General features: G+C 35.0%; 1 protein-coding gene across 1 annotated transcript in view; it reads left to right on the top strand.

Annotated features, from left to right (window-relative positions):
* The first annotated feature begins 3,048 nt into the window (after positions 1–3,048).
* LOC136033607 (mitochondrial fission regulator 1-like) overlaps positions 3,049–25,645 on the top strand; it is a 51,037-nt gene continuing 28,440 nt past the window's right edge. Inside the window, exons 1-3 of the mRNA XM_065714393.1 lie at positions 3,049–3,173; positions 22,881–23,019; positions 25,409–25,608. Of these exons, the coding sequence (XP_065570465.1) occupies positions 22,882–23,019; positions 25,409–25,608 (338 nt within the window). The 5' untranslated portion in view covers positions 3,049–3,173; position 22,881. The remainder of the gene's footprint in view (positions 3,174–22,880; positions 23,020–25,408; positions 25,609–25,645) is intronic.

Here is a 25,645-nt window from a genome sequence, read left to right as displayed (position 1 = left end):
TATACAGAATCAAAATTCGAGAAAATGAAGGAATAGGCTGGGAAACGACTCAATGATAGCATAATTCAGGTGGGGAGCATTACTGAAAAAGCAAAGACGAGCATATAAACTTGACCTGTCTTTAAAGCATTTATCTTTATGAGTGAAAGTCATTTATTATCATCATCTTTTTATTTATTACCAATAACAAAAAAGGGACAGATCCTGGAAAAAGCGGGAGTAAAAAAAAAGAAAAGACAGAAATAAGAACACTTCTTAACAGTTACAAACAAAGCACAAACAGAAATGACCAAATATGGGAAAAGTTCTGGCGTTCATTAGAGAAATCAAAATACACTTTTCAATTACCCCAGCCTGGTTTACCAATTGATACTTTCTTTGCAGAAAAGAGTACTTATCCAAGTTGGAAGCTCCTCTAAACACTTCGCAAATTTAAGATAAAGGTGAAGAACTTGCTTTCTCTTACCATGATTAAGAAAAGACCAAACAGGAGCAAGGGATAGTAAGTGAAGAGCTGTTAGGCTATAATGTAAACTCAGAAACGAAATGTTTGAAGTCAGGGAGTTATACACAGCCCGGATTTCACTAGCATAATTTTTCATTGCCAGGATAACAGTTTCTTTCAGGTTTGCTCCAATAGGCATGCCCAGGTAAGTAAGGCTGCTAGAAAAATGAACCTCAGAGCCGGATAGACTTATTGAATTCATGTTTCCTTTATGGTTGATGGTAGAACAACTGTTTTATAAGTATCAAAGCTCAAACCGATGTGTTCGTACTCTTCTTGGAGATGCTCAAAAATCAAAAAGCATTTTTGGAAACTGCAGGAAAGGCTCTGTAAATCATACTTCCTTTTCTTTTTGCTTGAAACACTACTGTTGAGAATTAAGCTACCAACGTTGGAATTGAGCTAGTGTGATGTCTTCTAATTAAGGATATAAGCTGTTTCCTTTGCAGGAGGGGGAATGGCAATAAAAAATAATATGTTGAATATATTTTTCATGTACGTGGTGGGATGCGCAAAATTTTACGCTCAAATTTCATACAGTTAAGTTCTTTATCGTAAATAACTGAATGGTATTTGATTCTGTAGTAATCCGTGTTAAATGATCTGTTTCTAAGCGGGATCCTAATTGTCAGTTTTCTTTGTGGAGAATACAGGTGCTACTGAAATCATAGATTTTGCAATTTTTGGATTTTGTTCCGCATGCTGGCATACGACTGAGGCCTATTGGATGTTTTGCTAGCAATTTTGTTACCTCTAGTGCCAACCTGGCTAAGTGTGCGCTGAAACTTCTCTTCAGTATTCTATGCTTGGAACGTTTTTAAAGGAGTCCATTTCACCTTAAGTTTTAATTAGAAGAATGCAGATTTACAGTTGTTTTTACTTCTTTTAGTGGACGACAGCCAAATTGTGAATTTTGGGCTTAATCACAAACAGAGCTTATGCAAAAACATTAGTTCCTTCCACATACAATAAGTATACTCTACAGATGTTTAACCGTCCTATCTTACATTGTTTAAGAGATGAGTCGGGTATCTAGCTGCATTTGACTATGTATGATCATATACTCAAATCAAAGTTAACTATAAGCAAAGAACAAACATGTTAAAACGTCTCTTCACAAAAATGTCAACACGTTTGATCGGATATTGAACATAATCTATACAGTTCATATCCATTTTTTTACCCCATCATCGTCTGAGCTTTCTTATTTGTTTCTTTCCAAGAAAACTTGGTGTTCAATCCATGAGCAATATCGCTGCTCAACTTTTGCATGTATTACACCCATTATGCTGTTTAAGTGATTAGATAAAAAAAAACAAGTTTTTTTTAACGGGAAGTAAGGAGCGAAATTAAAACTTAAAACGAACAGAAATTACTTCTTATATGAAAGGGCTGCTTCTTCCGCTCTTTACGCTTAAGTTTGACTCTTTCTCTTAATTCTACTTTTTAAAACAGTAAAAAAACTTTAGCGCAAAGAGCGGAAGAAGCAGCCCTTTCATATACGAAGTAATTTCTGTTCGTTTTAAATTTTAATGTCGCTCCTTACTTCCCGTTAAAATAAAATTGTTTTTTTTTTATATTTAATTTCTGAACGTTTTTGAATTAATGCATGTTTGGATTTTGGGACTCCGCGGATGAATACTCTTCCAAATATCTGTACTCTTCCAAATAACCATTACTATATGTAAGCACTGGTAAAAGTTTGTAATTTGTGGCCCCTCCCACGGAAACTGTGGGGGAGTAAGTCGTCCCCAAAAACATAGCTATAAGGTTTTTTTGACTACGCTGAATAAAATAGCTGTCTCAGAATTTTGATCCGTTGACTTTGGGAAAATAATTAGCGTGGGAGGGGGCCTAGGTGCCCTCCAATTTTTTTGGTTACTTAAAAAGGACAATAAAACTTTTCATTTCCGTTAGGATGAGCCATCTCGCAAGATTTTCGGACCACTGGGTCGATACGATCACCCCTGGGGAAAAAAATAAATAAACACGCATCTGTGATCTGCCTTCTGGCAAAAACTACAAAGTCCACATTTTTGTAGATAGGAGCTTGAAACTTCTACAATAGGGTTCTCTGATATGCTGAACGTGATGGTGTGATGTTTGTTAAGATTTTATGACTCTTAGGGGTTGTTTCCCTCATTTTCTAAAATAAGGCAAATTTTCTCAGGCTCGTTACTTTTGATAGGTAAGATTAAACTTGATGAAACTTATATATTCAAACTCAGCGTTAAAATGCAATTCTTTTGATGTAGCTTTTGACATCAAAATTCCATTTTTTAGAGTTTTGGTTACCATTGACCGGGTCGCTCTTTACTACAGTTCATTACCACGAACTGTTTGACCATGTTTGATGACGTTAATGTGTTGTGGAAGCCTGAAAAAATGAGGGTGTGTGAGCACAAGCACCAAAAATATTAGTACAAAACAGTTATTTCAATTGGACATCATAATTACTTGAGTCTTGTTTGTGGTTCTTGCGGTGCCAGAATGTAGATCAGACCAAATGACTGGCATGATTTTCCGCTTTTCAGCGCCAACGCTGTGAATTAACTTATGAGAAGTTCAAATAATAGCCTCTAATGTCTCAGTATTATAGAAAAGAATTGTCCAGGATTAAACAAGAAACAGAGGACATATAATTAGCTCTACACAAATAGTCTTTAAAGTTAGTCTAGCTTATTTTTAACAGCTTTTATCAGTAAAGCTTGTAGCCTATCATTTGATTTTGAGCTGTTTGGTTTGTATATTTCCCAAGTAGTTTGGCTAACACTTTTTTTGAGGGGGTTAGTCACATTTAGTTAACAACTATAGGTTAAAATTCTAGTTAATTGACTTCTTGCTATCTCAGAAAGGGTATATGTTAGGAAAATGAAACTTTCAGGGATGGGTCTACAGGCTTAAGTATGTCCCGGGAAGGCATTTTAAAGTAGCCTACCTATCTCTTTAAAATTCTAGTTAATTGACTTCTTGGTATCTCAGAAAGGGTTTGGGTTAGGAAAATTAAATTTTCAGAGACAAATCTACAGACTAAAGTATGTCCCAGGAAGGTATTTTGAAGCAACTACCTCCACTCCTTCTCCCTCTAGAGGACCCTGGCCTTTGATGACCTTTTAAAATATGTGTGTTATAAAAGTGAAACCTTGCAAAATAGATCTTCTGCTTAATTGAAGTACAATAAAATTGTTTTCAGCTTCATAACTTTGCTCAATTCCATTTTATAAGGTTTTGAAGATATGCAAAAACATTTCCTAAATTAAAAAAAAAAAATCAACATTGATATGGCTCAAAATTCTGCTCAAATAACAGAAATTGCATTTTCAGAACTAAAGGCAGAGAAAAAGCAACTAGTAACCAAAAGTTAAGGTAACATATTGTTTTGTCAAAATTTCAATAGGTAATAGACCTGTCATGTAGGCAAATTTCAGGGCGCTCTAGAGGGATAAGGAGTGGAGGTGGGTACTTTAAAATACCTTCCCGGGACATACCTTAGCATGTAGACCCATCCCTGAAAGTTTCATTTCCATAACCTAAACCCTTTAACTAGAATTTCACCCCTTCTCCCTCTAGAGGGCCCTGAAATTTGCCTGCATGACAGATCTATCCCTACTGAAATTTTGACAAAACAACATTTTACCTTAATTTTAAGTTACCAGTTGCTTTTTCTCTGCCTTTAGTTCTTAAAATGCAACTCCTGTTATTTGAGCAGAATCCTGAGCCATATCAATGTTTTTTTTTTCAAAATTTAGGAAATGTATTTAAATATCTTTAAAACCTTATAAATTGGGATTGAGCAAAGTTGTGAAGCTGAAAACAATTTTTTTGTATTTCATTCAAGCAGAAGATTTATTTTGCAAGGTTTCCCTTTTATAACACACATACTTTTAAAGGTCAGGACTCTCTAAAGGGAGAGGGAGTAGAGATAGGTACTTCAATATACCTTCCCATGACATACTTTATCCTTTAAACCCATCCCTGAAAGTTTCATCTTCCTAACCTAACCCCTTTTAAAGATAGTCAAAAGTCACTAAACTAGAATTTTACCAATTATAGGTCTAAAATTTATAGTCTAGGCTATGCAAAAAATAAGAGGTTTGGCAATTGTTTAGACAAGAGGTGCATTTGGAGGAAGCACTAAACAATTAAGAAAACCCCTTCAGGCCTAAAACAATCATTGATCCCTAGCATAAATACCTTAATCTGTAAAATTCCTATCTGTACTTTTTGCTATCTTGGAATGGGGTTAAGGTAAGAAAATGAAACTTTCAGTAATGAATCCAGGACCAAAAATGAATCTGTTCCTCTCTGATTTCTAAGTCATATAAATTTGCCAGCTTGACAGGTCTATGCATATTGAAATTTTGATATAATATTGTTTACCTTAATTTTCAGTTATCACATTCTTTTTCTCTAGTTATAGTCCTGAAAATGCGATTCCTGTTATTTGAGTTGAATTTTAAGGCATATCAGTGGGTATTTTCTAAATTTTGGAAATGTAGGCCATATGCTGATCTTTGTAACCTCATAAATTGGGATTAAGCAAGGTTGTGAAGCTGAAAACAGTTATCTTGTACTTCATTTCAGTAGGAGATCTCTTTTGCAAGGTTTACTTTCATAAAATATAAATTTTTAAAGGTCATCAAAGGTCATTGCCATCTAGAGAGAGAAGGAATAGAAGTAGGTACTTTAAAGTACTTTCTAGGACATAATTTAGTCTGTAGGACCATCCCTAAAAGTTTCACTTTCCTAACCTAACCCCTTTACCAGATAGCAAAAAGTAGCTAATCTAGAATTTTACCAGAAACGCTATAACATGATCCCAATATTAGCAAAATCAAGAAATAGAAAAACACATGAAAACAAGTAATTTTGGCCATATATTTCAACATTAAGGGGGCTGGGGGTAAAGTATAGTGGAAATGCCTTGAAAATGGTCTAACTGCAAATTTTTCTTTATAGGCTATTGTGAGGCAAGAATTGTCTTCTTAACAGAGGCCTATTTCCTTTCAATGGACCCAATTCTAGGCTTATGCTGTGCATTGCTTTGCTTTATCATCCTGCCATATAGACAGAGTTACAAACCTAGGGTTAAATATTTCAACAGCAAATGGTTATAGCACCCAATTAATCTGTATATTTTGGCATTATAACCATCAATTAGGTGTTACATCACATCACTATTGAACAAATATAGTTTGGAATTATACAATAATTCCAACTATAATTACATAATTAAAATAATAATAAAAAACCTATAAATAAATACAAATCAACACCAAAAGATAATCAAATAAATAATGCTGACCAAGGATGAGGTACAATTGACATAGAAGAACAAAAATCATGTAGCTTTTTATCAATAAGACATATAGTCAAAACTAACAAATACAAAGTAGAAACAATAGGGAAAATCTTTTCAAGACAGTGAATCTTTCTCACATTTTAATGTAAGTTTATTTATATATATATAAATATATATATATATATATATATATATATATATATATATATATATATATATATATATATATATATATATATATATATATATATATATATATATATATATATATATATATATATATATATATATATATATATATATATATATATATATATATGTTTTTCTTTCTTGTATTGTGCTGAAGATGGCCCTTGGACATAGGGCCAAAATATCCATAGATTTGATTTCCACTGTCTTGAAAAGATTTTCCCTATTGTTTCTACTTTGTGTTTGTTTGTTATGGAAAGGCAGTGTGGTCTTTGCTGCTATTTTGTCTAGCCTATGGGGAGCAGTTGACCTATAATATGTTTTATTTTGTTACTTTAGGTAAAAAACATGCTAATATTATCAATCAACAAAGATTTTTAGAATCCTGTAGAAATGAAAACTTTATTTCCAAGTCTTTAAGATATAAATTACATTAAATACCCAGAAAGAAAAAAAATGAGTTCTGGTTGAACTCTGTTGAAGTAAGGATGCTAGGGCTGTTTTAAAAAAGTTTTCTTTCAAAAAAACATTGAGTTTTAATACTCACATTTTAATGTAAGTTTGTTTATATACATATTTTTTTTTCTTTCTTGTAGTGTGCTGAAGACAGTCCTAGGACATAGGGCTGAAATATCCACCGATTTGATTTCCACTGTCTTGAAAAGATTTTCCCTAATGTTTCTACTTTGTGTTTGTTTTTTATGGAAAGGCAGTGTGGTCTCCATTGTTATTTTAGGCAAAACTAGGTGGAATTTATTCATTAAGTAACTATTTCTAGTCCAAGGTGGGTAACTGAGAAGGAATTTAGCATAACAAAAGTATGCTCTATGAACAGATAGTTTCTAAGGCTCACTAAAAAACTGCCGAACCAGGCAAAAAGCAAGGAGATGAGGTACAATTAGGCTATTATAAATTTTTGCAAAAATAGTTTATTTATGCATTTAAAATTAGATACAATTGAAGCATAAGCAATTCTCAGTTTTTTCTTCAAATTTGCAAGGGATAATTTTACAGTTTCTTTCATATTTTTTTTCAATAGGCATTCCAAGGTAAACTAATTTTTGAGAAAGGGGGACTTGAATATTAGCTAAAGATGAAAAAGTATTTGTCTCTTTAAAATTGAAAGCTACAAAAGCAGTTTTTTCTAGATTGAAAGAAAGCCAACTGCTTTTTCATACCCACTAAAAGTACAGCTTAAATTAAAAACTTAATCTGCAAAAGTCATTAATGACAATTTAAATCCATGGTAAATGTAACTTAAATTAACAGAATTTTGGGCATGTAAAACAGGGTTATTAAGTAAAAATAATGAGTTAAGGCCACCTTGACAGACTCCTCTCAGAATATCAAAAAGGGAAGATACCTCCTTTAACTCTGCCTTAAGGTGATGGTACATATACAGAAGGCATTTTACTATACACAAATTTAACCCTCTTTTATATGTTTCAAGTAAAACTTGAAAAATTCATGAGTCAAAAGCTCAAGCAGCATCTAAAACACAAAGGATAATATGGGATCTACTTCTTGCTACATCTGCAAGAACATTCATTATAGCAAAAAGGGTATGCTCCTGGCTTATATTCTCATGATGACCAAACTTGTGGAGTGGGACATAACATTTAGAAACAATTTCATCCAAAATCACAGACTCAAATAATTCAAAAACAGTTCAGAAAAACTGTTATAGATCAGAACAAATTACATGCTGTAAAATCCTTTTTGCCTTTTTTGGGAATAGGTGTTATTTGACCAACTGTAAATTGATAAGGAATAACTCTGTTTTCAATAAACATTTGAAAAAGTAGAGATAAATGATTAAAAAGAAAAGCACTTGCATAATCAAAATGTCTGTCAGTAATTCTATCAACTGCTATAGAATTTCTTTTCTTTAGTTTTTTACAATAAAACAATACATCACTTAGCTTAATTATAAATGTTGGAGGTTCATATTTTTTTGGACAAGCCCTTAATTTTTTTTCAAATTTTGATTCAAGAGCAGGATTGGGAGAAGAAAATTCATGCTTATAATAGTTATATCTACTCAGGCTCAGGAATACTATTTGTCCAAATGTTTTTGTTTTGGCAGAAACTGAGTAGGAATTTGCTAGGCTTTTGCAAGCATTTATGAACTTATTCTCTGATTACAAAGAGTAGTAATTAGTTGGCAGATAAAAGCTTATACAAATTAGGTCCAAAAACTCAAGGAGATTGACAGGAAATTGTGAAATGATAGCTAATATGCCTGAAGGTTGGCCACAACACCTGTTCATTTTTGCTGGGTGAAATAAGAGATAAGAATTATTTGAAATACTGAGTAGATTTTTCCTTTCATCAGATAAAATATGTTCTTGCAGAAAAATTATTTTGTTTGTACTTAGAAGTTCAGAGAGAATAGAAGAATAGAATCGGTTTTATTTGCACAATCTCTCGTAGTCATAAAACTAAATGGCGCTTGTGCTTACAAAAAAAGGATTAAATCAAACGACAAAAAAAAACAGAAGACAAATAGGATAAAATCAACAATTGTTATACTTTGATGCAAAGAAAGGGATGAATGAGTTGGAAAAACGATTTGTGTGTGAAGGAGGTGCTGCTAATCTGTCAATTTTCTTCAACCTACTACTTCGATGTTTCACTAAAACTGGTGGTAGTATCGATCTGTATTTATCACTTCTGAGAAGATATTGGCCAAATTCAAGGATCAAACTGAGACGACGCTCTTGAAGAGAGGGACTGTGTAAAGTGGATAATGCTAACTTATATTCGGTAAAAGCATTGCACAATAATACTTTGACTGCTCTTTTTTGTATTGACTCAAGCTAGTCACTTAGGTAAAAGGCGTTATTGACTTGTGGGCCCCATACAGGACATGCATACTCTAAAATTGGTCGAATGTAAGTGAGATAATATAAGTGAGGACTAGGCCTTGGTCAACCACTTTGCCATTGATATTCCATGATAAGAGACTTGGGGCTCAAGCCATTATGCTGACCTAACTTTACTTAAAAGTCCTTGGGCAACTGGACATCTGAAGCTTTAACAGGGATGATCCTGTGATTTGCAGAATGCACATTTCTTGTAACTCTGACAAGGAGATGTTTTGGAGCATGAATTACCATGGTCACTGTAGACTCAGCAAGCAGCTTCATTTTTGCAGCTACTGGATATATGCCTGTAAGCTTGACACTTGAAACATCTCACTGGGAGGTTGAGATACTCAGCTACTTTGATCCTCTCATATAGTGTGAGTGGGGGATTTTTTATGGCACTCATAAGGTCAACTTTTGTTTCAAATTTCAATCAAAATGAGTGGGTATTGCCAATCTGTTTTGAATTGACAAATTTTGGAATCAATGTGTAAAGTTCATTGTCATTTGTATTGCTGGGGACAAATCAAGCAATACCAAAGTGAGAGGGGCTCCTGATTGTTACAGAAAGAGATTTATCACCATTCTGAAAGACCATGATAAGAGTTTCCACATCAGCCTTAGCTGTAACAACTCACCAATTATCTTTTCCTGAACTTCGACAATTTTAAAGCACTCTCTGAAACAAACTTTTTCCAAAAAGTCTTTCCTCAAATCTGACTTTGTGAGGTCAGAGGGCAAATTCTTGAGTACCAGTGCATATGAGGGCTTTGTTTCAGTAACTGTAGGAACAATCAATGCGGCAGGAGGGTCCTTATTCAAGAAATTGTCTCGCTTATTACAAACCTCTGTAACTTTTCTGGTGATTACTGCTGCTATCTTATGTGGAGAGATAGGGACTTTGTCAGGTTCAACTATCACAAAGACTGGTAGCTCACCATTACGTTGCTCACAAAGTTCAAGTACATTAACATTTTGTTAATATTATCTTTGGCACTTTTTTTAATTGACATTCTATTGGTGTAGTGAGCAGAAGACCACAGTATCTCCTTAGCCTTAATTATATTGTCCTTCATCAATAAACTCACATGCTTTACAGCTTATCTCATCCCTCTTATTTTCAGATTTTCAAGCACAATTTAAAAGTTCAATATCACATTCCAAACTAATTTCTCCAACATAGCTATTGCAGATAATATCTCACCAACAAAAATACTAGTAAAATTGAATCATATCCAAGTTATTAAGTCTTTGTATGAAAATCTTTGTACTTAGTAAGTCACTAAGTCCCTAGGGAATTGACATTCAAATATCAAAACTATCAATTAGCCAACAAATGAAAATAATCCAATTATGAACGAATTCTCAATAAATGTCCATAAGGAAATCACAAGTTTGAGCTTACTGTATTGTTATATCCAAAACTAAGGTATTTACCCAACAGACTCTCAAGTAAGACTGACTCAAGTTACTCAAGTAAGACTATATATACTTTTAAATTGCCTTCCAGAATTTTAAGGGCGTTTAATAGGCTAAAGCTTTAGAGTAGTGGCCTTCCAGAATGAGACATAACAACAAAAGTAGATATTTGTAAATTGCTATATTTATGCTAATTTTATGGTTTTGGTTCTACTTTTGAACATTTACTGCAGCCCTCCAAATCAGTAAAAGCAGTATCAATTTAATAGAAACACAGTATTGTTGTTGACAACAAATCAGAAACTTCTATCCTACCCATAATAACATTTAATCCACACTTGGAGGCTGGAAGACCCTTACATTGCTTTACACAAGCAGTTGGCTCTTTTGTTGCCAAACTTTGTGAGAAAACTCTTTGTCATTCTGATTTGCTCCAAAGTCAAAATGAGCTATTAGTAAAGAACAGCCATGTTAAAACATCTTTTCACAAAACTGTTAACATGAATGATTGGAAATCGAAGATACTTTATACAATTCATATCCACTTTTTGCCCTAACATAGTCTAAACTTTGTTATTGATTTCCTCCCAAGAAAATTTGGTGCACAATCTACAAGGAAAATTGCTGCTTTACTCTTGCATGCATCACACTCAATCATGTGATTGAAGTACTTGGGAGAGAAATTGTATTTGTAGCTTGCAGGGCAAAAAATGAGAGAAAACAGCATGAGAACAAAGTTTGGTAAATCGATTGAATGTTCAGAAGTAATAGTCTTACAATACAGTAGGGCATTTTGTGTGCCAATAATCAAGTGTTAGTGATTGCTAACCATTTTATGTTAAGCTGAAGATACTTAGGACTACATTTTGATTTGGAGGTCTGTTTTACAAAGGTTTCTGTTGAACTCATATATTAATAGTCTTCGTTAATTTTTTTTACCAGGTCCTGATCCAATTACAACTACTACTACTAACAACTCACTGCAGTACCAAGCCACCTGAGGCCAACACAGCCATGTATTCTCCTCCTTCATCCCAATCTATTCAAAGCCTCCCTCTTTACATTCTCCCACCCCAACTGCAGATGACCTGCTTTCTGTTTAGCCCTAGATGCTTGGCCAAAAAGGACAATCTTTGGCAAGCTGTCATTCTTCATTTGGGAAACGTGCCCTAACAATATCAACCTTTCTCTCATTATAACTAGAGAAAGCAGGATTCAACCATACTTTTCATACTGCCTACTGTTTGAAATAGAGTTAGTCAGCTGTGTACCAAGAACAATCCATTGTCTAGCAAGATAGTCTAGTCTAGACTATTGTCTAGCAAATTGTCTAGACTATTGTCAATTGTCTATATATTGTCTATATAAAATTGTCAAAAATTGTCAATATAAATTGTCTATATAAATTACAATTGTAATTACAATATACAATAAATTAATATTAATATTGTAATAATTAATATTGTAATAATTACAATAAATTACAATATAAATGTACAAATTGTCTATATAAATTGTCAATTGTCTATTGTCTAGACTATTGTCTAGCAAAAGTCTAGCAAGTCTTCATGTGCTTTTTGGGGTGCCCATGCTTCAGAACCGTTTTTTACAGCTGTCATCATTGTAGCTTCCAATATTCTAATCTTTGTTTGTAAACTTGGCTTTCTATTGTTCCAAACTTTTTTCAACTGTGAAAAAACATCCTGAGGTTTGGCAATTCTACCTAAAAGTGTTACCAATCACTGCACCATGCCTTGAAATACAACCCGGCTTAATCATTTCTCGTGCTCCACATCATCAAGCTATTTCAAGCTACTATGTGCTGTTTTATGACTAATTTCATGATTTGGAGAGTACTTAGTTATTTGATTATTATGCAACACTTAGCTGTGTACTGGACAAGTAGCCTATAGAGCTATGAAACTGAGAAACATTTGAACCAAGCCCATCTGCCCTAGCTGGTGTTCGAACATTTTAAAAACTTTCTTTTCTGTATCTCTTCATACTTTTGAGCATAATGTACATAAAGCCAGTACCAATAGAGCCACCTCTACCAAATCTGCTGAGGTACCCTTTGTAGTGTTTTGTGTTTGTGCTTGCTTAAGTAGTGCTTCCTTTTTTATTGCTGCTGAGTGCAGGGAATGATAGACCCTAAACTTCTACTCATAAGGAGCTGTGCAGGGGATGCAACTCCATCTGTAGGAGTATTCTGGTATTCCAATATACCAAGATATGGGTCTGTGTTGGACTCTATTACTTTGAACATGATCCTGCTGGCTATGTCCACAGCCTTCTCAGCATGACCATTGGACTGTGGAAAATTTGTACTTTAAGTCAGATGCTGAACATTCCATTTCTTTAGAAAGGACTGGAATTCTTCTGATGTAAACTGTGGTTCTAATGTTAACTGTGGACTATATTTTCTCTTGAATGCCATTTCTGGCAAAATGAGCCTTGGGCTTCTGTATAGCTTCTGCAGACGTCGCCAGTTTGACTGAATCAATTTTGTGTAAAGGAACTACAATAGCAACTGGTCACTGAGTAGTCTCTTCCTTTGATCTAGCAAAAATCAATACCCACTTATTCCCAAGGATACTGTAGGATTGGCTTCAATATCAGTTTTTCTTTCTAATTGTCTCTGGAAAACTTCCCACAAGTTTTGCAGTTCTTTGTAGATTCTTTGTTTAATTCGTTTTATGATTCTTTGAAAGAAGTTATCTTTGATACATGTAATGCACCCCAGTTGAATCCAGCATCAAAAAGAACAACCCCTTTGAATCCTTGGATGACCCCTGGACTTCTTAAAAGTTGGAGGAAGAAAAATTATCTTTGGAAGGCTTACAGGTGCTCTAAGCCATTTTCGCGTGATTCTCGGCTTCAACTTTTCAAAGCTTATAGAAGAGTTTACAATTCGCTTTGCCGAAGGGCTAAATCGTTATTTTATCATAGAAAATTCTCTGCATGCAGTAAAGACATTAGGAAGACATGGCAAGTAATCAATTCTGTTATCAGGCCATCTTTTCTGCCTCCTTCTGTCCCTTCAAGTGTTGTGATTGACGGGAAAAATGTAGAGGGTGAGCTAAAAGTTCAATATGCGTTTACTTCCTATTTTGCTAATATCGGCAAAACTACAGCCTCTTCTGTAAGTCCTTCTTCTTCTCTACCTGATTTTAGGTCTTATCTAGGACCACCTTGTCCTAAATCAATGGCATTGGAACCTGTCTCTGAAGCTGAAATAGCCAAAATTGTCAATTGTTTGAGGGGTTCTTCATCCTCTGGCCCAGACTGTATTCCGACTAAGGTTGTCAAGTTCATTCTTCCTGTCATTTTGTGTGCCCTCACGAGACTTGTCAATCTTTCTTTTGAAAATGGTGTCTTCCCAAGTGCTCTAAAGCGTGCTCGTGTTATCATCCTTTTTAAAGGTGGATCAAGGAATGATCCTGCAAATTATCGTCCCATATCTCTTTTATCCGTGTTTAGTAAAATTTTTGAAAAAGCTATGCTTTCTCGACTTCTTGATTTTCTTAATTCTAAACTCTTTTTTCATGATTTTCAGTTTGGTTTTAGGGCCAAACATTCAACTGAGCATGCATGTGCAACTCTCTTGAATTATTTAAATTCAGCTCTTGACTCTGGTTTGATACCTGCTGCTCTTTTTCTTGATGTACGAAAAGCGTTTGACTCATTAACACACAAGATTCTTCTTCTGAAAATGTCCCATATTGGAATAAGAGGGAATGCTTATTCATGGTTTCTATCATATTTATCTGGTCGAGTCATCTCGGTTCATCCGGACTTTTCTAATCCTTCTGGAATAGAGTTTGGTGTTCCACAAGGATCTGTCAGTGGGCTGATACTCTTTTTAATCTATGTCAATGACCTTATTAATGTGGTTAAAAATTTAAAACCTACCATTTGCTGTCGTCTTTGTAAACCAGTATTCGTTACTAGCTGTGACAAGAGTTTGTCCTTACCGGATACACTTATTGCTTTTGCTGATGACAGTACTTTCGGCACAACTGGTAGAACTGAGTCTGATCTTCGTTCAAGGATGATAGCCCTTTTTGAAAGAGTTATCCAGTGGTTTGATGTAAATTATCTTGCCTTAAATGTCGAAAAGTCATGTTTTCTCATTTTCTCCAGAGTCTCAAAGGCTTGCCCTGATTTAAATGAAATAAATGTATCAAGAGGTTCTCTAAGTAGACCTAAGGATCGTTACGTTCGATTCCTAGGCATCTTGCTTGACGAAAATCTTTCGTTCAAGTATCATATTGACCTGATTAAAATGAAAGTCTCCAGGAGTCTTGGAATCCTTAGAAAGCTCAAATATATATTTCCAGGGTCAATTCTTAGACTCTTGTTCTGCAGCCTAGTTCAGTCTTATGTTTCATATTGTTCTGTTATTTGAATGTCAACTTTTCCCTCATCTCTGAAGCCACTTTCAAAACTTTATGATAAAGCAAGGACTCTTATTCAGGAAACTAATCGTTTTTCACTTAAACCCTTGCTTGATTTGAAATCTCTCTATTTTCTTTCTTGTTCTTCTTTCGTTTTTTTACAGTTGCACGGCCATCTTCCTGCTGTCCTATGTAATAATATATCTTTTGTTTCTGATCAATCGACTTATCATCTCCGCACTTCCAACAATTTACTGCTTCTTCACACACCGTCAGTGAGGTCTGATTTCAACCCTCTGACAGCTTGCAACAGGATCTGGAACACACTCCCAGAGTTCGTACGAAGCTGCCACTCGTTTGGTATGTTCAAAAATTATGTTAGAGATTTTCTAGCTAGTAAACAATTTTGTTTGTTTGTTGTTTTTTTTTTGTCTTTATTTTTTATTCCGGTTTCCCTTGGAGTTGATGTCTCTGGATTGAGTTGGATATTTAATTGAGCTGGTGAAATCATGTGCTACCCCCTGCCTAGCTTGTCATTTTTTGGAGATTATTAAGGTGGGCGACTCAATTTTTGGTTTTTGTTTATATTTTTTTGTTGTTGGTATTTTTTTCTCCCCTGTTCTTTCCCGGCCATGGAGCCTTACGGGGGAGATTGTCTTGAAGTAATTTTTTTGTTTATGGATTTTAATGTAAATAAAGAACTCAGAAACAGTACTTCTGACTCTTTGCTTGCTTTTCTCCATTCCTTGGTGTGTTATGTGCAATTGCTGCAGTATGTCCCTTTGCAGTGCTCCAGTGATGACAACTCTACTTCCTTTCAAAACGATCTCTAACATTCCAATAATTTTGTATGGCAGTGGAACGCTGGTGCTAGTGATTTGGCCATTCTTTTTGTATGATCAAGCCAAGTTCTATCATAACTGGGTATCTTCTATTCTCCTCATTCTTATCACTAACAGGTATGCTTCTCACAATAGATTGGATATGGAATTCAATATCCATTGAGTATTTTTTGTTGAAGTGTGGTGGATGCAGGCTTGACAGCATGTCAGCTACAGGCAAATACTTCCCTCTAGTACACTGAACCATAATGTCATATGGCTGTAACTCTAGCATCATCCTTTGGAGTCTAGGAGGGGCTTGACATAGTAGTTTTGACAATATGGCCTCTAATTTCTTATGATCTGTATGTACAGCAATTCTTCTACCATAGACAAGTTGGTGGAATTTTCTACAGCCATAGAGAATGGCATAAAGATCTTTCTCAATCTGGGAATAATTGTGTTGATGTTAGAGCTCTCGACCCAAAAGCAACAATTTTCCCACCAATACTAAATTCTGCTCCAAGTCCATGCCTGGAAGCATCTGTTTTCAGCTGAATAGATTTTGCCTTAGCATTGAAAGTTGTCAGGCTATTACAAATTGAAGTTTCGATTTTATCCATTGCTGTATTTATTTGCTTCTTTATAGTTTCTGCAGCCATTGCCAGTTTGACTCAATCAATTCCTATAAAGCAACTGATTACCAAGTAGTATCTTCCTTTGATTTTGTAAAAATCAAGACCCACAATCCCAAGGATACTGTGGGATTGGCTTCAATATTAGTGGTTCTTTCTGATTTTCTCTGGAAAAATTCCCACGGGTTTTGCAGTCCTGGGTCAGATCTTCAATAGCTGAATTAATATTTGGTCAGTAAACAGCACTTCTGGCTCTTTGCTTGCTTTTCTCCTGAATGGAAAGTTTGAGGATGACCAGTGTGGAATGTATTTTGACAGAAAGTTGGTCATTCCAAAGAATGTGATCAGTTCATCTTTGCTTGCTGGCTGTGGCATCTCATTTATGGCTTCAACTTTGGAAGGGTCTGGTTTGATGCCATCTGTAGTAACCAAATGTCCAAATTATGGCATGGTTCTAGATCGGAATATACGTTTTTCCAGATTAAACTTGGCCCCAACTTGCTAGTCAAAAGATATAAAAAGTATTTCTTTGAGGGTTGGACTGAAAGCTACAAACAGTATTTGTTATTGAGGAGTAGAGAGACATATTTTGGGAGGATATTATTCTGATGAGGGGGAGGTTACATGGGAGGATCTTTCTATGGAGAAATTTTTCATGGGGAAGCAAATTTTCCATGAATGGGAAGCCAGATTTCCTGTAGTTATATTAAAAATGATCAGAAAAAAATTCAAGTGAAAGTTAGGAGTAAGATTAAAACTTAAACCAAATAGAAACTAATACATATATGTGGGGGTTGCCCCCCTCCTCAATACCTCGCTCTTTGCACTAAAATGTTTTTATAATGTAAAAAAAACTTATTATTCTAATCAAACAGCTCATGTGTTTCAGGAGTCATTCTTAAATAATTGGAATACAAATTCAAACGTTAGCGTAAAAAGTGAAATATTGAAGAGGGGGGGGGCAACTCCCCTCATATGCATTCATATCTGTTTGTTTTAAGTTTTAATCTTACTCCTTACTTTCAGTTGGTAAACTACTTTTTTGTATTTAATCTGTCTCTAAGTGAATTCAGGTTTCTATTATAAGCATTAAGATGGTCTAGAAATTCTGTAAGCTCACTTTTACCATAATTCCAAACTGACATAACACCATCCATGAAATGCCCTCAACAAATATAATACATAAAATATGAATTTAATGTACAGTTCTTAAAATATTCAACATAAGTATCTGTAAGTAAACCTGATAGAGGGGCTACCAAAGGGATACCCTTTATTTGTCCATAAAATGAGTCAAAAACTGAAAATAGTTGAAATACTTTTTGTACAATCTAACAAAGTTCATTGAAACATCACTTCAAGTTAAGCTTATTTTTTGATTAGGTGATAATTGTTTTAGAAAAGTCCATAGAAACCCCACGCAAAATAGTAGATACCGTCACATTGAATATAACCTTCTTCTACAGGTTAAAAGAGGCATTGTGATGTCTTGTGGATAGAGTCCTTAATATTTACTTAGACCATATATTCACAATAATCATGTTTTAACAGACATATTTTTGAGAATGGTTATACTGTCTCTTTCACCAATAATGTAATTGCTTAAAGACTAAGCTGACTTTTTCTTGAAATCAGAAGTCTCATACTTGTGGAGGATTCCAAAATCAAATCCTCAAACATGGTTTAACTCCCTGACATTCCAAGGTTAATGCAAAAAAAAAAGTTTGTCTACAAAATAACTTTTCTATTACTTTTAAAAGTAACTCAAATGTTATGAATCTCGTTGTCTTTGGTAAAGATTGAACTTCAGGTACTTGCACATGAGAGACATATCAAATATTATGCGATTACAGGAGCTATTACATCATTAGAATATATCAAAACTTAGGAAATCATCTAAGGCATCACAGTGACAGTATAAGAGAAACCTCATATTGAGGTTTCTCTTTTGATTCAGCTCTGAGTACAATATTTGTAATAATAAGGTTTAACGACCCAGGCTACATGCAAATAAAGCAGCACATGAGAATGGTACAAACGTAAGCATAAAGTAAGCACAGGTATTATATAAGCTTAAGCATGGTAGAGGAGCACAAGCATAGCAGGATGCTGGATCTTCTTTCTTTTATCCTTTGAAAAAGACCCACACTTCTTTGAGGCAAACACTAAGCAATCACTAGAAACAAGCTCAGCTGGTTTACACACTATTATTGACTACCTTCAGAAAAGTTTTATTTGAATCAGTGTCTTCTAGAAGTTCCTCATCAACTTTTATTTTTTTTTTTTTTTTTTTTGTAAGATTGATACTGACACAATAATTACTGGTGAAGGTTTCCTAGCTTGTGAAGTTGCCGATATTAAAATATGGATCCCTATTCCTTTTATGCTCTATTAACTCGTATAACTCTTTTACACATATATACATTCTTCAATATACCTGGCAGTTTCGTGTGGTAACATAAGGTTAGGTTATTAGGAATTTGCTCAAACCGCAGTGGAATTCACTTCTATACTATTCAACCTTATACTTCTGTAACTATTCAAGCTTATAAAAATCGCCATCTTGTCTCTGTGGGGAGTTAGAAACTGGGAAAGTAAGTTACCTCTTGTATATTTTCCCCCACTTGAGTCATTGCTCCTGGAAAATTATTTGTTTTTGTGTAATGTCTACCAAATTTTCTTCCATTACTATGACTTACTTGAGTCGACTTCAACTTGTTTAGTAATATTTGGACTGATCCTTTATCCTGTCAATGTAATGTGCGTTGAACTGTTATGGATTGCTGCAATTTATATGACTTGAAATACCTGCTTGGATTCCAAGAACTGGATAATCCAGGATTATATTTTGAGCCCAAAGGATTTATATATCCAGGATTTATATTTACTTGAAATCGAAACTTGTTTCGATTTCAAGTAATCGACTCCTTACTTGAGTCGATTATTCTTGCTTAGCAGAGTTGCCAATATAGAGGAAACTAGTATTTTTTGAGGCCATCTATTACTCAAAACAGTATCTACATTAACTCCCAATGTGTCCTCAACCTATTTGTATTGGTTTTATTTGACAGACCTTTTTGAGTTTTCCTTTTAAGTGCCTATTGATTTATTTTTACATTCTTTGTCTTTTATTGCATTGGTTACCCAGTTATCTATGTACAGTAGTACATAGATATCTGCGTATTGTTAGATTGGTAAGAATGGTGAAATTATGAGAGAAAATAATTAGGCTTCCTAGAGTTCGGCTTCTTAAGGCAGCTTATTTGGAGAGCTTGAAGGACGGTAGACGCGATTTGTGGCCAAATCAAGTCAAGAAATTACTGGACCTGTGTGGCCTTTCGGACATATGAAATGGAGGAAAAGGCCCAATGGGTGAAAGCGTGTCAGTATGGAAGGAAGTCCAGCAAACCCTAAATGACAGAGAAATCCAAGATTGGCAATCTCATAAGGGCCAACCTATGTCTTTGAGGTTCTCTTCCCGAGCTGAAGATTGTCGGGGGGAGGAGGTTTATTTTCAATTTGGGTTGAATAAAGAGGATTTGAAGAATTTGTTGTTGGTAAGAGGGGATAGTTTGGATTTAGGTGAGTGAAGGACATTTTTGGTAAAGTTTAGGCTGGCGGCTGGCCTCTACTTTTGCCCTATGTGTGGAAGTGTAAATGAAAACTTATTTCATTTTGTATCCGAGTGTGAAGAGCTGTCTGATTTATGGAATGAATGTTTTGGACAAGTGTTTTGGAGTGAATGCTGGTTAATTGAGTGCTGTTAAACAGTTGTGCAAGTTTCTTCGTTTAGGGATTAAACATAGGAAATCATGCTTGAGTCGGTAGCTTATAAGGGTTTTTGTGATTGGGGTTTGCTGGCTATTATGTTGAATCCTGGCGTTTTTGTGTTTTTTGTTTTTTCTTCTCCTAAAGTTTTATTTTGTTCCTGAGCTTTGTTTGTAGACTGTATTTTGTGTTGCTATGCCCGCAGGCTTTTTTTTGCAATAAATCTTATTTTATCATAGATCCTAGATATCAATAGTACATAGATATCTATATTAATTATGTATGATGTACATTAGTGATGATCCCTCTTGTTATCTTTAATTGATGAAAGACACAAATGAGGTATGTTTTGCTTGTGATATCTGTGTTGAAATGAGATTAATTTTTTTATCCTACTTGTATCTGGTCTCTCCTGTAAGCCAAGCACTGAGGTTTATCGTAGCCTACTTTTACTTCTACTTTCTAACAAACAAGATTTAAATGGCTGCTATCACATTTGTTATTACCAATAGTAGGTGCTTTTCAAATTATATACTATATGATCTGGGGCAAATGTTATTGATCTAGATTTCCCGGCTATTCTTATTCTCAATTCCTAATTTGCAGGACCTACTCCTTCATCTGCATTGTATTAAATATATAATGGCTCAGTGAAACTGTAGAATAGTGCCTTTTTGGATGCAGTATTTGTTCTCCACAGCAAAAAGAAGCTCAACTTAGTTTGTGCAATCCATTAAGTCAAACAAGCTAACCCTTTCCTCCAAAAGCATAATAAAACAATGTGCATCCAAAATAAATATAGGTAAAATATTCAATTCTATCTTCTCTATCTAAAATATATTATTATTTATATAAAAAATATGAAATATAACATAAAAGATACCTTAGATCCTCTGCCGCCAGAGGCACTTAGGGAATCAATGAAGAGCCGCCAGTCGTCCCGCATGTACGCCTTCGCCAAAACATCTTCTCATGGGGGTTGTATCGTCGCGTGAATGTTGGACAGGTCCTGTTTATATTTTTTACACAAGGTGTTTTTTGGTCGACCTCTTCTGTGGTTTCCTCCAGATTTCCGTTCCAAGATCTGTCTTAAGATCCTATCGTCCTTCATATGTATCACGTCCCCAAGGTATCGCCACTTTCGTTGCCGAATGATATCTGTAACCATGGGCTGGCCTTAGGTAGATCGGACTTTCTAGTTTATGACGTTATCTCTCCAGTCGATATTCAGAATCCTCTGAAGGCAATTGTTTTCAAAGGCAAGAATCCGTCTCTCTTGTTGTTGACTTAAATTCCACCACTCGTTTCTGTAGAGGAGTGCAGAAAGGACATTGCTATTAAATAGCAACATTTTTGAATTTGTAGAATACTTTTACGATCGCCATACTGATTTTAGATGGTTAAAAGCTCCACTGGCTTGCCCTGTCCTCAACTGCACTTCCCGTTCGTTTGACCCTGAATTTTCCACCGTGTTGTCAAGGTACCTGAACTCTACAACCTGCTTGACAGTTGAGTCTCCACACTTTATGTTCAGAGGGAAATTAGTTGTTGCCATGCTCCTTGTCTTTTCTGTGTTGATCTTGAGCCAAAACAGAAATCGAAATTATCTTATCGTATTATCTTATATTATTGTTATTATATAATTATATTAAATTATCTTATATTAAATTATATTATCGAAATTAGAGCGAAGGTATTGCTCTATCCATCTAACAAAGAAATGTCATGAAGTTTCAACTATTCATTTATTGACATCAGAAATAAACGAAAATGTTAAACTGTAACCTAAACTGAAGAAAAAGAAGATGTTACTGGATTAAGAAACCATACCCTTCAAAATAAACTGTTAAAGTACTTCGAACACCGCAAGTTACTACCATCAGTTGAAAACGTGGCTGGCCACACGCTCAAAAAAAGTACTGGGCTCAAAATATAATCCTGGATTATCCAGTTCTGGAATCCAAGCAGGTATTTCAAGGCATATAAATTGCAGCAATCTGTAATAGTTCAACGCAGATTATATTGACAGGATAAAGGATCAGTCTAAATAATCTTCGACTAAAAAATTCCGTAATTTTTAACAGAAAAATCTACTGTAAAAGTCAAATATTGCTTCTTTTGAAGAATGGAAACTCCGAGAAGTTTGAATATGACTCATTTTTTGTCTTCTAAGGGGATGACAAATTCAATGTTAATATGAGAAGTAAAAATTAAGAATGACATGTATGCCAATTATCATCAAATCCAGTGCAGATCAACCATTACTATTGAGAGTTGTAAAGTATTTTGAAAACCCCTAAACAGCCCAGTTGTCCTGACAATTTTGCAAAGAAATTATTCACAAGTCAAGAGACAGACTGTGATGAACGCAAAAATTGGAAGTCCCGCAGTTGACTTCAGTGATCATTTACTTGCAGATATGCAATGTTTTTTTAATTTTTTTTAAAATCTCTTGCTGCCATGTATTCAGTTTCCTTGGAACACCTTCTGAACTGAAGCATATGATTTATTTGGTGTAATGTCTACTCTTTACCAAATATTCTCCAATAATACTGTTTCTATTTTGGGAACTTTTTGAGTGGAATGTGGACATAGAAGTATCAATATTTTACTTGCTATAAAGGTGTTTTTCTTAGTCTTTTTTTTAGAATAGAATAACACTGTTTATGTTTTGGGAAAATTGTTGTGTGGAATCTGGATATAGGAGTGTCAAATGTCAAAATTTGATTTGTTATAAATGTGTTTTTTTTATTAGTTTTCTTAATTTTCTAATCTCTTGTTCCAAGGTATCCTGGGTACTCTCCACTGAACTAAAACATGAACTAAATTCATAGCACAAATATCTACTCATTGCCAGATATTCTCCAATAGCAGTGTTTCTGATTTGGGAAACTTTTTGTGTGGAATCTGGACATAGGAGTGTTAAATGTCGATATTTTATTGGTTATAAAATTGTTTTCTTAGTTTTTTTTTCTAGAATGGATGCCCTTGAAGCAGTAACCGAATTAGTTTATGGACTAGTACAAGAGCTGTCAGTTGATGTACAAGAATGTGTCACATTCCTTATGGAGATACTTGGCTATCAAACATTAAGACAAATTCTACGAAATGGTCAGGTATATAACTCCCTCTAAGCTCTTAAGAAAAGAATTGATGGTGGCTTGGAGGCCAAACTGTTCTAATTCTATGGGTATCTAGAAATAGATTAATTGCTGACATTGTTGATTATGGAAGTTGGGGCCTTACGCTGAGCGTGACAGGTCTTCCCTCCTCCTAGAACTAGTTGAATGTATCAAAACAGATTTAATGGTTTCAAATTGATTTTTCTGTAATGTTACCCTTCAGGGGTGCCAATTCACGAAAATGTAAAGGGAAGGAAGGCAACGATAATTTTGCGATTTTTCAATATGAAAATAAAAAATGGTATTTTTAACTAATGGGGGGAGGAGGAGGGTATTTTTTCATTTTCTCTGGAAATGCAAAACGAAGATGTTTTTCAACATCTAGGAGAAGTAGTTTTTTTTATGTTTCTAATGAAAATTCAAACAAGAAATTTTTAATTGCCTTCGGTGAACAATTATCCCCCTCTATGTGATGCCCTTGTTTCCCTTTTTCTCCCCTGGGAAAAAACATAAACATGCATCCCTGGTGTTTCTTCTGGCTAAAAATACAAAATTCCACATTTTCGCAGATACGAGCTCAAAACCTCTATAATGGGGCTTTCTGATAGACTGAATCTGATGGTGTGACTTTCATTAAGATTATGTTACTTTTACGGGGTGTTTCGCCCTTTTTTCGAAAATCAGGCAAATTTTCAGAGGCTCGTCCCCTTTGCTGAGTAAGACTAAACTTAATGAAACTCATGTATTTTCCTTCAGCATAATAAGCCGATTCTTTTGATATGTTTATTGGTATCAAAATTCTCTTTTTTAGAGTTTCGATTCTATTGAGCCGAGTCGCTCCGTACTTACAGTTCATTACCACAAACTGTTTGATTCTCCTAGAACTTCTTTAGTGTTTTTTAGTCTTTTGCCCCTTGTCCGTCCTTTTGTGGAGCTAAGCTAATATACAGAGCAAACCCAAATTTTGTGCCACGTATCCTAATTTCTGTTTTCGCTTGCTGACCAATGATATGCGTAGGGTAGGTACCGATTTCCTGATTTTCTGCCTTTGGCCTGGAATGCGATATTCAGGGTTAAATCATCCTACGCTTCCCCTGCTTTTCCCCCAGCTTTGTACAGACACTCATTTAGAGCTGGATCGATTCTGAGCTTAGAGAGTCATACAATTGACCCTTGTTCCAAACCAAATAACCAAGAACACCAGGATCCAAACCTCTGTTCTCAAGATTTCAAGTGTAGCACGCTAACCGCTCGGCTAGAACGGCTCAGGCACATCCTAGTAAAAAGACAAATTAATATTCAAGATTGCTCATTGTCTATTTTTCCTATTTAGCTATTAGGAGAACCGCTGGAATGGATCATCCACCAGAAACTTGACATTTGGCATTTTCAAGTCATTGGCATTGACAAGTTTTAGTCTTTAAAATATACTTTTAATTTTTAAAAGTTGCTTTGAAGAATAAAGCTGCTGAAGGCAAGTGACTATAATCAAATCTCTTACTTTCAGTTGTTGTATACAGCTGTGAGCTTTCTTTGGAAACCAGGGAGTACAGCCCCCTTCTTGGTAAATGTCTGTGTAATAGCATCTGGAGTGCAAAAAGAAAAAGATGATTAACTTTAAAGCTACTAATTAATGCTATTAACTTTCTAGCTACTGAAAGCTGTTTACAATTTCGAATCCTTGTCAGTATTTGTCTAATAATACCCAGACACGCGAGTAATAAGGGGAATTCTCTTATGCCCATACCTTCCATGAACACATGGGCTTAAGATTTCATTTTGTGTGTCTTCCCCCCCCTTTTTTTCAAGAAAATACTGAAATCTCTTTCTATTTGTCTGACCTATGTAGTATAATTCATCATTTACTCAGGCTATTTTGCCTGAATTGTTTTGAAATTGTTTCCTTTTTAGGGGTTTCATAATGATTAGGTATGAAATAATACCTAGTAATTTACAGAGACTTGCCTCCATAATAATCTACTGGTTGAGGGCAGAAAGAAAAATAACAAAGCTATTATTTACCCATCTTTAATGTAAGCTGTAGGGTCGTATCCAGGGAAATAGGTGGTCGGTTACTAGTTTTGAACCCCCCTTCCCACCCAAAATGATTTTCAGGTCCTGAATTGGTTAGAAAATGGCTATAAGACGACTATTTCTTCTAACAAACCTAAAAAAAAGTTTCTACAGCTTGTAAATTTGTTTTTTAAATGCAGGAAAAACCCTCAACCCCATCCCATCCCCTCAAAAATTCGTTTTGTATACCCTCCACGACCAAAATTATTTTGATACCCCCCCCCCCCCCCCTAGAATAAAAATCTTGGATGTGGAACTGGTAGGATGTCTGTGCTCTTTACTATATTCAATGTTGTTTGCTTATTTTTAGGGTGAAAATGGTCACGTTCATGGCTGTCATAGATCCTTAGTTCGTCTGGTTGGACAAAAACTCCCGTTACGACCTATCACGAGGGTTCATTTCAAATTTGCAAGGAATACTTCGTTCACAGACGCTAGTTTAGCTGGAAGTGTTGTTGGTGACAGAAAAGATGTTATTGAAAGAAAACAGAATGCTGTCACTGAATGGCAGTAAGTTTTCTCTTGTATTGATAATATTGGAGTTATG

This window comes from Artemia franciscana, chromosome 12 (genome assembly GCF_032884065.1).
Source record: "Artemia franciscana chromosome 12, ASM3288406v1, whole genome shotgun sequence".
NCBI lineage: Eukaryota > Metazoa > Arthropoda > Branchiopoda > Anostraca > Artemiidae > Artemia > Artemia franciscana.
Note: the sequence above shows the minus strand (reverse complement) of the source record. Positions and strands in the feature narration are given on the sequence as shown.